This window comes from Filicampus tigris, chromosome 13 (assembly GCF_054856515.1).
Source record: "Filicampus tigris isolate MCC_2025a chromosome 13, RoL_Ftig_1.0, whole genome shotgun sequence".
In the NCBI taxonomy this organism is placed as follows: domain Eukaryota; kingdom Metazoa; phylum Chordata; class Actinopteri; order Syngnathiformes; family Syngnathidae; genus Filicampus; species Filicampus tigris.
Genome location: NC_141229.1, coordinates 17,123,829 through 17,139,136, shown reverse-complemented (window position 1 = coordinate 17,139,136; position 15,308 = coordinate 17,123,829). Strand labels below are relative to the sequence as shown.

The window sequence follows — 15,308 nt, the reverse complement described above, 5'->3', positions numbered from 1 at the left end:
ACAGGCTCATAATAAAAAACTGCCTCTGTCTACTGTATGCTATCACTGCACAACATGAACGCGCACACGTGTCATTACCATGCATTTCATTATGCAGGGCTTAAAATACAAACCTGCTGTCTCTGATAGGCAGAAAACATCTTCTCTATGTCCTTGAGGTCAAGGATCTTGAAAGCTTTCAGGTCATCAATGTCATTCCAGATAGTGCCATTGATCATATGCTGATGAAGACAAACAAACAAAGGTCATTAGTGTTTGCCACAATTTCTTATGTCCTTGTTTTGTTATGGTTACTAACTTATTAAGTAAAACACATCATCATGATAAATAAGGGATAACAACACACATGAGATCATTCTAAAAACATATGCAGTTGTTGCCAGTCATGTCTCACCTCTCCTATCTTAGCCCAGTTGAAAGATTTCAGCGGATGCGAGGGCTGAGGGATGGACTTGGAGCGCAGTGTGCTTGCCGAATTGAAAGAAGAGGGAATAGGGGGAGGCGGGATTCCAAAAATGGAAGGGGCCCCTGGTGGTGGAGGTGGGACGCCAGGTGGAGGAGGTGGCGGCGGTGGAGGTGGGCAGCTAAAAGGCAGTGGAGGTGGAGGTGGAGGAAAGCCACCCGTCATTGGTGGTGGAGGCGGAGCCATGGGAGCCCCTGGAGGAGGAGGAGGTGGAGGTGGTGGGAAAGACACATTGCCCACCTATGGGAGATGTGGAAAAAAGTAAGGAGGATTCAAGTGTGTGACATTAGGTTATGAATGATTAGAAAGTAATTAGAATTCAACACATTTAATGACTTTAAATTACAATTTGTGAAAGCTAATCAAATGAACGATACTGTTTGACTTTTCTTTTTTTTTTTTCGCACGGTACTGTTGCAGTAACCAACCACCGTGATATAGTAAAGCCACATTTCCCCCAAGTTCAGTTCAGTTTGGTTCAACTACAGACTAATTGGGATCAGGCTTGAATTTCGATCGCATATTCACAGTTCAGCATTCGCTAATTTCTGGGGGGACCTAGCCTCATTATTCGCTGCAAAAGCTAAAGCTAAATGACCAATATAAAAATATTGCTTTGGTGCCATCATTCAGATTCATCTAATGTGAGGGGAGGAGTTTATTTTGTCAGGTCATAGCCTCGTCTAATGGAAATCAAAGTGCGTTATTGTGGCGTAAGTAGGCAATTACAAACCTTTTGGGTGGTTGTCACTTACTTTTTGCTAGCTTCTTGCTAGCTTTTTGCTATTTGCAGCAGGTTCCGAACACTGTAGCTGTGTCACTTATGAAATAGCGTCACATCAGGGTGTGTAACTCACCAATGAATTGAACAAAGATAAACATGACATACTGACATAAGTGACGCTAACATATTATTATGATCTGTGCTTTATTTTGTTTTCTTTCTATTCTTGTTTATTCTGTAAAACCAAAATGACATTTCTGTCACCCAATCAAAGGAAAGCAGTGAGCATTCTTCCATCCATAGTTCTGTAGCACGGTTCTAGAACTGTGGTGAGCCTAGCTGTCAAAGGCAATGTGGCTGCGGGCTGACAACAAGCCTCATGCCCAAAATGATTTTTGCTCGAGTATAAAAAGCAAGACTTCGTACCGAAATGCAGTCATTGATGCGTGTTGATAGATCCAGGACTTGTTCCCTGGCTGAGCGCAACTCAACACCCTCACGCTGGAGTTTATCCTTCATTTTGTTCAGAGTCTTCATCATGTCCTCTTTTTCCTGTGTCTTGGTCTCACACTCTCGCTCCTTCCTCTCCAGTTTGCCGAGCAGCTCGGCATGATCTGAAGAGAGAAGGAGAGCAAACCAAGTTACAAATACAGCTACACTACTAACAAGACATCATCATGCATACTCTCTGCGTGGTGTCTTACCTTTTCGGAACTTCTCGGCCTGGTCTCTCCACTGTTTCACCTCATTCTCATTGACCAGCCTGTGAAAAGGGAAGACCACAATTAGCAACGATGCAAAGATGCAGACAGATGGACTGGCAGGAGAATCGGGAGTCAAACGCAGTCAAACTGAGCCAAGCCTGGGCATTTTGCTATTTGGACGTATTTAATGCCAAATATTTTTACTGATGATCACTAACTTTGTATGTGATGGAATTAATTATTTGCCCGGCTTTAACTAGGTTGCTGCATACTGCGCTGCCCAGTACATTAGAGTTAAAACAAATCTTGCGGGATTTAAATCAGTTCAAGTCAATACTTTATATTTTGGGTATTTTTGTTGTAAATTAGTAAATTAGAAAATTGAAAATAATAAAGCAATCTGGGAAAACTGCAGGAATGGGAAAGGTTTATGTAGGTAAAAATGAAAAAAAAAAAGGATAAAAATAAATTAACAAGAAGCAAAAAATTGTTAATATAGGTACAACAATTTAAGGAGAAAAAGACTTGAGAAAAACCTTGAGTATCGAGAAGAGCTTTGGCTGGAGTTGAAGAGAATAAAAACTGTCACTAACAGAAAGGAAACAGATAAACCTACAAATTGCCTGAAATGTTGGTTATCATGTATGCTACTGTATATAATAGGATTTCACACCCACAAAATATGATTTATATCAAGTCAGAAGTAAATTCAAAAGAAAGTTGTTTGAGTGCTTGCTTTAATGGATTCACTTTTTTTGGGAGGTTCCAACGCCCCCCAAAAAGACAAATACTTCATTGTTGAACACCTTTACATAGCAGTGGGAAAGAGGCAGCTGTACACATGTTGAGGTGTGGGTCACATGTCGTCATGGTGACCACATCTGATGAATGACTCTACTTTGCTTTTGCAGTTGATTTAACCTCTCCAACCCCCATAGCTCCCCACAAAAGCCACATAGGCACGAGACACAAGTTTTCACCCATTATCTATGGGGGCCTTTGGAACTCTGCCAACCTCATGTGGAAATCTCAGTTCATGATTCACTTTTCCAGGTATAATTTACTTCAAGAACATTTATGGAAACACAACAAGACTTTGGCAGGAGGGATTTGTCTCCCGGTGCTGGATCCACTCTGGTTTTTAATGAATGGCTAAGCTAAGATTCAGCATCCAAGTTTGCTGTCTAAGCGCTACTGGAAAGAATTATGCTCAAGTGTTGTAATAGAACAAAAATAGTGACTGAATGAATGCACAGTGGTAGGAGCATTTGGGCCAAGGTTTACCACACTTCATGTTTTATGCTTCTTTCACTCTCGAGACTGAACACACATCATTGATCTTCAATAACAGAAACAACCTGACTGTTGATCTGATTCTAAATGCCGTAGGTCCACGTTGCCATTGTAGTACTTTTGTGAGGTGCTTGTATTCAATTCATAATCCAGTTTAGGTATTAAAGAACATGGAGTCAAGACCATATTGCATTCCTATGTTATACTTTTCATTGTGAATCTTATAATGAGCATACAAGGAATATTGGTTCTCCGGTAAACTCAGAAGGGTTATTTTTCTTTTCCATCTCCCCAACTTAACACGACTTAAGTCATCAGCACCTTCTCTAGTGTATTGCCTAAATGAGGGTGATGAAGAACTATCGCTGTTTACGTAAGTGCCTTCAGTAACAGTTGGTAACACAAACACGTTGAGTGTACGGATAATGCTCTGAGATCTGTCAGTGGCCAGTAGTTCCCATGAAAACTAAAAGTAAACATCCTAAGTGCATGAACAAAACCACTGACATGAAGCCAAGTGGTTGTGCGGCCGCACCTAAACATGGCTCACTTGGCTGGCGTGCCTGACTAATATGATTAGAGTCATTTCCTTTTGATCTCAGGTTTCCTCTTTCGTGCCAATTTACGCACGGTGCGCCGCTTCCTCAGATTTAAACCAAGACCCCCTGCTGCCACCTTCACTTTGCCTCACTTTCCTGAGGAATTACTGCACCTTCTCTGCCTTTTTTAAAGGATTGCCTGGCATGTACAAATAATATGAGAAGTAATTGGGAGATATATATGCTGCTGTGGTGAAGACACAATAGTACCGTATTTTCAGTAGCATATTTCACTTACATGCGAATTATGTTTTTCACATTGAAGTTGTCCAAAGGTGAAAGGTCGGGGTCCTCCCCTCTGTCGTCCTGCAAGACTATCTGCTGGAGGATCCGGTCGAGAAGCTGCCAGTGATGCATGCTGCTACCGCCACGCTTATCTGAATGCAGAGGATGCAGCAAAACGTTTAATTGTAAGCCACCTTTACAATTTGAAGATCATTGATCAGAGCAATAACATTATTGATTTTGGATGATAACTGACAACATATGGCAATGTTAGCTCAAGTCAGTACAGGTTTTGTTTTTTGCCTGCCTCAGCTCTTAACCATCTTCACATCAGCCAGGGGTGGGCAAGTCAAAAATTGTTTTTTTTTGTAATTATTAATTATTCAAGCGGCATGCGGCTGGACAGTTGTACACCTCTGACAAAGGAATTATTGCTATTTTGACAGAGCAGCAGATTTTGAATTACATCCAATGCAATATGTTTGAAGTATTTCGGTGTAATGTCTACATCTAGAAAGCATTGACAGCACAATGTTGTGACTAAATGTATGTGTGTGTGTGTTTTCTAGATCTATCAAGCAACTGTTAACAATAGCTTACCCCAATTTGTCAAACCAACATACTGTATTACAGTCGTCTAACAGGTAGCAACTCACATGGCATCTGCAAGCAGTGCTGGAGGATGGAGAGGAGGTGTGGGTAGGCATCAGAGTGGTTCAGCTTCTTTTTGACCAGCTCAAACATGGCACTGGCACTTTTGGTGTCTACGTGGGTCTGTTGAGAATAATAACTCTTGCATTAATGTCGGAACATCAAAACCCGACAACATCGCCCTGCATTACTTACCATGTCAAACCTTTTGGCCAATTCAGAGTCATCCTCATTGCGAACCATCTCAAAAAAATCCAAATGCCTGTTTTAAAGAAAAGAAAAAAAGAAATAAAACAATGTGGAAATTTTTCCAGCTTCATCTTATGCTATTAAGTTCCTGGTATGCTGCCTTTTGTCCTGCTTGATTATCACTCACCGATCCAGAGTTGCATTTTCATGCTCTCGAAGCTTATCAATCACTGGTTGGATGCCCAACATCAAGAATTCATATCTCAGGTGGAGGCGGAACTCAAGGTTGTCCTGGAGATAAAAGAGCAGATGACGGAATGCAACAATTCCTAAGATTCAGATTACGCTTGCAATGAAAGGGGACTGTCTAACAATGGCAGATTTTGTTTGATTAACATATGACTTTTTATGTACAGAGCATATGGTTTTGGCATAATTTCTCTGACTTATGTATCTTCCAGATAACTCTGTCATGATGTGTAATCAAACTGAGCCATATTGGAGATGAAAATAATGGATATTGGTCACTTTCAGCATTTACAAAAAAAAAAAAAATACTTCATTGAAAACTTAGTTCTCAGGATCTCTTCTCAGGATCATTATCAATGAATCGTTCAACTTGTACACGTCTTTTCTTTTTTTAAAGGAAAAATCCACAGGACGGTCTTTGCCTAAAATCGAGATTTGTAGTGAACAAGCTATGTGAATCCACCTTGGATGAATGTGAAAACAGCCCTTGGTTGTCAAACTCTGCTCGTACATCAGTCTGCACCGCAAGGCTCGAACGTCAAGTAACAATAAGCAAATCGCATTTTTGAATGGAGGGGGAGCGCTTTTCAGGGAGATTAATGCCAGTGCCAGAAGACCACATAGATCAAATTGTCATTGATTAGGGTGGAAGTATGTGCACTCCAGATGGGATCAGGGCGCAATCCAACATTCACACAAGGAAGCCATCTCATTAAAAAAAGGGCAAAAAAACATTTCAACATTTAATCCAGCGCTCCAGGCTAACTTTATGCACTGGTTGCCCTAGTGCGCCCAATTTTTTTTCTTGGTTGCACCAGCACTTAAATTAGATGCAACAAAATTGTCAACTGCACCACATTCAACATCACAGTTTTATTAATAGTATTAGGGAAGGCGAAACAATTTTTTACACTATATTGACTGGTAAATGATAAAGAATCTGGTCAAAAAAGTTATTTATTCAAAGTACAATTCTGCAACGAGACAATAATTACTCACACAAGTAGGGCTGGGCAATATGGCTGAAAAGGGTTTCACTTTCTTTTTTTTTTTTTGCAGAGCAGTTTTGCGAATCAGTGACTTCATTTGAGGAGCAACTTTCTAAAATTTTGTGGGGCATATTTTTTCCAGGGACCCGAAGCAAGGATTTGATTAAACAATAAAAATATCACAATATAAAAAATGAGAATTAAATTTTTTTTTTTTTTTATAATTAACAAATTTTAAACATTAAATTCACATCGTATATAGCAGCAAAGTATTTTGTGAGCAAAGCTAAATTGGTTAAAAGAAGCATTAGATTAATTTTAATTTTTGATTTTAATTTGAATTTATACAGCTATTTTTTTTCAATTATTTGGTCTCATATTTCCAGTATGTGTTGGAGCTGACCTCTCCTGCTCCAGCGTTGAGCACAGCGTTGATAAAGGACATAATAGCAGTCTTCAAGTTGACCTCGTCTCTGTAGCGTCCCGTACTTCTGTCCAGCTCATTCAGCAGTGTCTACAAACAGATGGGAGAGTTTGCTGGTAATGTTGTTGTAGTAATAAAAAAAAAAAAAAGAAAAGAAAAACATCACATACATGACTGATATCTTCATAAATCACACCTGAGTCAGTGTTAAAATAAACAGTGACGAGATTAGATAACACAGGAGGTCACTAACCCTTGCAGAGTCCCAAACTAACAATCAGACATACTTCTGAGGAGTGATTGTAACATAGAAAAACATTACAAGTTTTCATCAGTGGTGTATCACCCATTCCTCTGGTGTTAACTTAGCCCAAGATTTAACACACACCCAGGGGGGACGAGTAAATGTGGATTGTTGATTCAGTCTTGATAAACACTGAAGCACTATACGTATGGTACATATTCTCCGTAACTCAAGATGTCCTCACCTAGCTTTGTTATGTTCTTAAGGTGTGCTTTTTTAGCCTCAGGTCAAAACATCTGGAGAGGTGGCAGCACGCGTTTCCAACTAATCAAAATGATCCCAGTTTAATTTACTTATGGACCAATTTGTCTAGTCTTTCACATAAATGCTGCCAGCCCCAGGCTCTAAGACGACACCAGTATGTGTGAGCCAAGAGGCATCTAAGGAGTATTACACATTTAGGCAAGTCTGCCTTACCTGAAAACGAGTTCTCTCCGCTGCGAATTTTTGGTAGTGAGCCATGGCCTGCAACACTTTCTTGTGTCCATCCGGCACCAGACACACTGCCCCAAGAATCTCCAGGACGGCCACTTTGGTCTTTACATTCTCCGTCCGCAGGCTCTGCGAGATGGTGTTGATGCTCTGTGGGTGAGCAAGCACGTGTGCCCGACCCTGAGAATTGTTCATGAGAGCCTTGATGCACCCGATGACAGAGGTGTGGACGCGGCTCTCCGAGGTCTCGTAGTCCATGCTGCGAAGGAAGTTGAGGAGGCAAGTGAGGCCATCCAGCTCGATGAAGCGCGTCACAAACCTGAAAAGGGTTAGGACAAAAAAATGACTGACCTAGCATCAAGCTATACAAAAACTGGCACTCATTTAAAACATCTATTAAGTAGAATCTTTATTCATTCATTTTTGTACAAAACCACTGAATAATCATCATGAAAGACCTTGATTAAAGTAATTAATAAATGGCTCTCAAATAAGGCAAAGGAGTAAAGGCTCCCCTGTGATTTGTAGGATCATAAAGTGCCATTAAACCAAGCAAACTAATTACTTGAGTTCACTGATAACTTATAATCACTCCTACTGTACATTGAATTTAACAAAAAAAAAAAAACTTCAAGCCTCTGTGGCATGTTGTTTGCAAGCAAACACTCCTGCTGCCAATATATATTGTACAGAAATAGAAATAGTTGGGTTTTGTTTCTATGACAACAACATCTTAATGTCAAGCGTACGCTGGTATTTCTGCTTTTCTTTTTATGATTTACGAGGTGTGATTTAGGCACACCAGGGGGAGTTGCTTCTGAAGCTTCACCTTGAGGCACACGCATATCAACAGATTAAAAACAATGCTTCATTAGTTCCTTGAGGGCAACTTCCATTTTTCAAACTATATTATTGAGCAAGGAACAGGAATCAACACAACCATCATCCAATCACTATGCTTTAATAAATCGTATGATGGGTGCACATGAATGAATTCCTCCCTCCCACAATCCATCTTAAAAGCAGCCATTATATTTGGACTTAAGGAAAGGCACACCAGCACATCTCATATCTGTTACAAAATTATATCAATCTATACATTTAACTAATACAGTACTTGGCCTCTTCTCTGGTATTATACTTAACTATTTATTTATTATTTTGTTACATGTTTAAAAAATAAAGCAAGGAAAAAAATAGAGCTGAACATCCTCTTTTTATGTGAACATTTTACATCCCACGTATCTTAAGAGGCACGGCCTCATTAGCTGGTGGAAATAGAAGAGCAGCCAGCTGACAAGCTGAATGACAGACAGGACGCGTAAACATGGAGTGAAACCACAGTCGACACACAAATGAACTTCCTCTACTGTCAAGATTCCTGATGGTCATGATGAATAATTTCACACAACAACAGGCTTGCAAGAGGGTTACAAAGAGGACACACACTGGAAAGGGAAAAATGGAGACTGGGAGGATTGGGGATGCATTGTTTTGATACCATCAGAAGGACACAGAGCAATTCCCTTCCACATTTGGACTTTTTATCGGCATGGAAAAACCACAAAACATGGAAATTAATATTGCACCTACATTGAGGCCAGATGTTCTTATACTTAAACATAATCAGTTCCAGATTTCCAGCAAAATCACGCACTTTACCTAGCATGACCAACAAATTCTTCAAAGAAATAAAACAATTTGACAATGAATTTGGCTCACACAATCATCAGCAAAAAAGTGCTTCTTGTGTTTTTTTTCCCCCCAGGATCTATAAATAAATGCACCATAGTTGAGACGGTATGGCAGCCACAAGGTGGAACGCATTCTTCACCTTCAGCGCACCAGTGACAAGTGAAGCCAGAGAAGAGGCCAAGTACTGTATTAGCCATATACCTGTCCAAGAATTGAAAGACCACCTCAGAGAGATCATCATTCATACTGGTGAAAAACTGTAGCTGAGCAGCCGAGTCAAGAACATATGGGGAGAAGAGAATGATGCTGTGCTTAAGAGTTCAAAACGGTGAAAGTGATGCAGTCGGGCTTTTCTTTTTGCGGTAAGAAACATGTATGTGCATGTACAACTTGACATCCTGTGTATCTTAACGCATACAGTACACATTCTTTCATCAATCCCAGCTGTTTTCACTGGAGCAACCCCCCCAATACCAGCATTTTACTGGATTTTGACTTATCTCGCAAGGCCCACAGAATATTGTGTTCTATTGCTATACATACATGGCGCCTACCAAAAGAAAGATTACACTCTCTTCTTAGAGCAGAAAAAAAGTTTGTTTCTATCTTTTTCTGTTTTTTAGCAATCCGCACTAGCAAATAGCTAAGTTTCATGAAAATTCCTTTTATGTAGTTTTACTTTAAAAAGTTGCTCGACAGCTCATTGGAGAAACCCCTCCCAAAAAGGCGCATTTCGCAAAGCCAAATTCAAATACCACATTAGTTGTACGTCTTTGCTGTAACATTCAACAGTTGTATTTTACAGGAAAATAATCTTATTCAAGGATCAAAGAAAGCTATTAGAACAGTCTTTGAATGAAAAAATACTTTACATTTTTTTCCAGACTTTACTCAAGCAAATATCGGTTCCAAGCTTTGTAAAAAATTGTAATTGATAAAATACGATTAATCGTGATTAATTATGATTAAGTTTGGGATGAATTAGTTTAAAAACATTTTATTGCTTGACAGCACTAAATATTAGTATTACTGGCAACTTTATAGTGTAGCAGGACATATTGATGAGCACATAACTGACTCATGGAGCATGATCGCGGATCAGCTACGAAGGGGATGATTGCTTGTTACGTGTTATGGAACAACGCGTCATTCTAGTCCTCCAAAGCCACTCGACCGCCATCATCATATTTAGATGTAGTGTTTTTTTGTCTAACCTCACAAAAAACAATTGTCGGGGGTCAACAGTCTTACTTTTTCTATACGGTCTCCCTGTTCTTTCCAGCTGCACGGCCACTCCAAAACTGGACTGCCTCCATGTTGTATACTGTATAATTCAACTTCTACTAATGTATACGGCTGGCCTACCTCTGAAGCATGATCCTGGCTGATCACTGCCACATGCTGTCTGTTCTTTTTTTATTTACATGGCAGACAAGCCTGTCTTCAGTCAGAAACTGCGTAAGACCCTACTGCACACTATGATGTGGAAAAAAAACACAAGACGTATAAATATACGTTTTGGGTAGGTGGGGACTATGTTTTTTAAGACGCACAAGTCAAGATGGCGGTCAAGTCGGTGAAAACAAACTTTCCTTTCATTGAAAAGCATTTCATTTTGGGTCGTTGTCAATTGATTTGCGAGGATTATTCTGATTTCAAAATCTGATGAAATGTCAGTTGACTACTATAACAATGTACCTGCAGAGGCAAACATGTGATTTCAACATAAATCGGGGGAGGGGGGGTGTATGGCCGGTCGGGGGGCTACATGACGTTGCCTTCTTTGCCTCTGATACTTTGTTCTTAGCCATTCTTGAGTGTTTTAGCTATTTGTTTTGGGTTGTTTATCCTGTTGGAGGACACGTGACCTGCAGCTGAAACCAAGCTTTTTCACACTGGGCACTGTGGGAAGCACATTTTTTTAAGAATTCCTTGATAGTCTTGATATTTCACTCATTTTCGTTTCCTGTACAGATTCTGAGACGCCCTGTGCCAGATGAAGCAAAACAGCCCCGGAACATAACCAAGTCTCATCCATGTTTTTGTCCAGGCCAGATTAATTACTTTGTGCCCGTGAGCCACATGGCCCTGGTTGTCACTTTAACTACTCCCTGCAGATGTATATATAAATAGTGCATGCACGCACAAGAAATGTTTAATTCTCATAACAGCCCATATTAACATGCCTTAACCTCCAATGCCTAAATCATAGGATGTCAACTTGTGCCAAGAATGTGCGAATAGCATGGGTTTATCATAACAGGAAATGCCGCTGTGGACAGATATAATCTACAATATGTCACAATTAATATAGCAGTACATTTATTTATTTTAGGTGAGAGAAGATGATGTGTTGGTTCAGAATGTGTTGGTTTATTCAATCAAGCAACATACCCTAAATGAATAATGTACAAAGTATACAATAACCTACTTTGCCACAATATTCAGAAATTAGAGAGAGTTTCTATGATGTAAGTGGTACAAGTGTCTACAAAAAAATCCCAAATAAGAACAAACATTAAGCAAGTTTCTGTTGGGGTGTTAATTTGCAGAACAATTATGGGAGTGAATTGAAAAGGTAAGAATGACTTGTGTTCAAAAAGAGATCCAAAAATATAGATGAATCAGTTATAGGTAGGTGAAACTGCAGAAATATTTGAACTTTCGTTAGTTTCGTTAGTTTGAGTGTAACACAAAACGATTTCATGAAGAAAACAAGTGTCAGTTTAATTAATGCAAATCAAAATTATGAAATACTAAAATCATAAAGTGGCGATCAAAACTAAGCATTATTGATTATAATGGCCATCTTTTTTGTAAGCAGGTGTGCCTAATGTAGGGTGCAATGGGTGTTTAACCACCATTTGTCCAAATGTGTCCTCTTATATATATTATAGTTATAATTACTCCATTCAAGTCTCCCAAAAATGTGGTGCTCTGCTCCACCACTAAAACACTGCATTTAGTGATAAAGTATGTGAAAATTAATTACAGACCCACTCTTTTATGAAGTGGAACCATTCAGAGTAGCAGCTAATAGTCAAAAGCAATATTGACACTGTCACTCTTGAGAAACTGCAGAGAAGAAGCTGCAATGGAAACGCACTCAGGTCGCTCTTATGCTCTGCCAGACAAGAGCAAGTGACGACAGTAAGCTCAGAGAAAAATGGCCCTCATAACTTCTCGCAAAGCTTCATTTCACATTGTGCTGCCATTATTTTGTCAGAGAAATTACAGAGAGGGGAGAAAAGGAGGATTAGGATCAGGAGAGAAATTACAGAGAGAATGTGACACCTTGAATGCAATGTAACCTAATTCCACTACCAAGTGGTACAGTATAGGTATGGTTTGGACTGGTAATAGCAAATGCAGCCTTGTATTTCTAATAAAGTGTGTGTTTTTTTTCTCCACCATCTTCGTGTTTGCCTTCGGTGAAACCCTCCCAACACCCCCCCCCCCCCCCCCGCGGGTGACAGCATCACGTTTATCTAGTGCTGTTTACCTAGTCCTTGGTGAGTCCTCTCCATTGTCATTTCCTGCCACTGTTCTGGATAGTGATTGGATCTTAGATTGGCACTCAAGCCTATGCAATCAAGTCAGAGGACCAGTTGATGAAAAGTCAGGATAAGGTTCAAGCTGTTTTTTGTGGCCCTTTGATTTTCAAACTAGAACTGATTTCACATTCAAATTTGACATTTTGAAAAATGGTGGAAGCATTCATGATCCTCTGTTGAATATATTTGCTCTTTCCAGATTAGCAAAACACTTTGTTTCCTAATAAAATCTTTCACATGGAAATGAACATCAGGGCAGTTGTAAACCATTAATTTGGTCAAGATCTATATTTTATATTTTAGTCTTAGCACCACAGAAAAGTAAAAGCAATAGCGAACAGGCTTGCTTGCTGTCCAGTGTCCACTCTCAAAAGCATCTGGCATGATGATGACATTTAAAAGACAACAAGGCTGACATGGTTGCATCCAGCTGTTATGTTTCGAAGGGGCACTTTGCTAGCAATATCACTTCTGTCCTTGCCACCTGGCTCCCTGTATGACCACCATGTGTTTTGACTCCGCGACCAAGCAAAAAGAGGTCTGAGGGCACAGGAGAGGCCTTGTCACATCACATAGCAGCTGCCTCTCTGAAACGCCAGAGGGAAGGAAGGACTACAGCCAATACTGGCAGTGACCCAACACAGCCATGATTTAAAACAGTGCACAGGCAGAACGAGATACTGCCATGAAAGTGTGAAGCATATACGAGGTGTCTCGATGACGTTGATGTCCGCTGTCACATTTGACACAATCTCTTCAAACACAGCCAGACACAAACTCAAGAGTAAAACTTTTTGAAAGTTAAAAAAAAGAGAGGGATCAATAAACTTCAGATTCTGTAGCGTATCCCTCATTATCATGTAGTTGTCATCAAGCTATCACAGAATTTCCCTGAACACTCATTCTCTGGAACCCATCTGCTACCCACAACACTGCTGAGCATAAAACGGCTGTGACGAGCCATTCTGATAATCACATATTGTCACAACCACAATTTTCAGGAATAGAGACTCACTGCTATCATTTTTTACGAGGTTTGCTAAATGAAAGAATGAAAAACTGGGGAAAATGTCAACCTTTTCCGATATCTTACAATACTGAGAAGAAATACTGTATTCTTCAGATTTTAAGTAACACAGTTTTCCTTGATTGACTGGTCCAGCTGCGAAGTGTATAATAAAATTAGAGCTTGGACTGGCACCCCAAATCCTCCTTCCATAATTGTATTGACGGACATAAATGAGTTCCGGTTGGAATTGAAACTTGTGCTTCTAATTACGGAAACATTTTTCTTTTTAATTTAAAATGGCTTACCTCAATAGAATTCCACATCGCAATGTGGCCAAAAGTAGAATCCCGGGTTGTTGAGCCTTTTGGTGCTGTAAATAGTAAATTCTTATGGCAGATGCCGCATGCTAACTAGCAATATGTCACACATTACCGGTAGTTGCCATGAGTACTTCTTCCTCTTTTCTTCATCTTTTTCTTCTTCTTCTTGCATTTCTTCTATTTTATTTTCTTCTATTTTGTAGTTGCAGTTGGCAAATACTTTTGGTGCATTTACAAGGCACAATAACAGACCCCGACTCTACCTCTCGCCACAATGGAATGCGGGATTCAAGTTACGGTAAGTTTTCTACACTAAAAAGAAACACTTTTGTGTAGATAGAAGGGGAAGTTTCAAATCCAACCGGAACTTTTTCGCTGCCGTCAACACAATTAGGAAACGGGATATTAGATGGCAGTCTGAGCTAAACTGTTGTTGGTCTCAATTGGGATAGGCACACCTGCAGCGCTGTAGAAAATCGCTAGATGGTTTTGTCTTTTATTTCAATTTAGAATTGGAGATTTTTTTGTCTCCTACTACAGGACAGTATACTATACATTCTACATAGTCTCTGTATTTTGTTTAGTCAGTTAAAGGGCTTGTACAGACTACTTGATAGTCCACTTTACTACTCCACAATGACATTTAGAGTTTGATGTCCATTAGCCGCTAATCACGTTTTTGTCCTGCGTGAGGAGGAGGCAGGGCCGCTTGCAGCAAAACAGACGAGTGCACCGAATGAAATTAGTCCGACACCTTAATCGGTTTAATTTGTTGTATTTTTTTTCCTGAATGTGAAGCATGGTTAAGTCAGGAAAAAACGATGCAGGGGAACAAAGCTGATTTTGAACAACTGTTTGGACCGCACACAATGGAAGGAGAGCAGGGAATTCTATTGTACATGAAGACGGTGATTATTTGCAAACACCGTAAATTCCCACCATGCAGAACAGGTTTCCTCATTCATCCAATGTGCGCAAAATGTTACCTGGCTGTCCTAGACAAGCATACACAGCAAGAGGATTTTGTTTGGCTAAAAGTACCATCAGACGACAGCAGGCTACCCTTCACCCAGCCCACGTTGATGAACTTGCAGTGTAATGTGTGTGCTGTGTAAAAATTAAAATTCAGAGTAAAATCTGTCAAGACAATAGATTACTGCAATCCCCCCTCCTGCAATTTTTGTAAGAGCTAAAAAAAAAAAAAATCAACGTTGTGAGCCTTTAGTCGATGCCCACTCAACTTTCATTACATTAGTGTCGACCTGAAAAAAATCATGCAAACTCTGATCAGTATTAATATTAAGTCTACTTCATTTCCTCGTAAGAATATGAATAATAATGGCTGATGGATTTCATTTGCATTAAGGTATGCTGAGTTACACACTTGGCTGATGACCACCGCATAGCCATACACAACCCAGACGTGACCCAGACACAAAGTCTGCTCTGAGTATTTGTCACTCTACACACGAGGTTTGTCACAT

The 15,308-nt window shown here is 39.8% G+C and overlaps 1 protein-coding gene across 4 annotated transcripts in view; it reads right to left on the bottom strand.

Annotated features, from left to right (window-relative positions):
• Positions 1 to 15,308, bottom strand: part of daam2 (dishevelled associated activator of morphogenesis 2) — a 101,959-nt gene that overhangs the window by 20,963 nt on the left and 65,688 nt on the right. For all 4 annotated transcript variants that reach the window (XM_086049346.1, XM_086049348.1, XM_086049347.1 and 1 more), the window contains 10 exons: positions 7,232 to 7,565; positions 6,490 to 6,600; positions 5,036 to 5,139; positions 4,855 to 4,921; positions 4,665 to 4,782; positions 4,022 to 4,160; positions 1,892 to 1,950; positions 1,614 to 1,801; positions 395 to 703; positions 114 to 221 (listed from right to left, as the gene is read on the bottom strand). In XM_086049346.1, the coding sequence (XP_085905472.1) occupies positions 114 to 221; positions 395 to 703; positions 1,614 to 1,801; positions 1,892 to 1,950; positions 4,022 to 4,160; positions 4,665 to 4,782; positions 4,855 to 4,921; positions 5,036 to 5,139; positions 6,490 to 6,600; positions 7,232 to 7,565 (1,537 nt within the window). The remainder of the gene's footprint in view (positions 1 to 113; positions 222 to 394; positions 704 to 1,613; positions 1,802 to 1,891; positions 1,951 to 4,021; positions 4,161 to 4,664; positions 4,783 to 4,854; positions 4,922 to 5,035; positions 5,140 to 6,489; positions 6,601 to 7,231; positions 7,566 to 15,308) is intronic.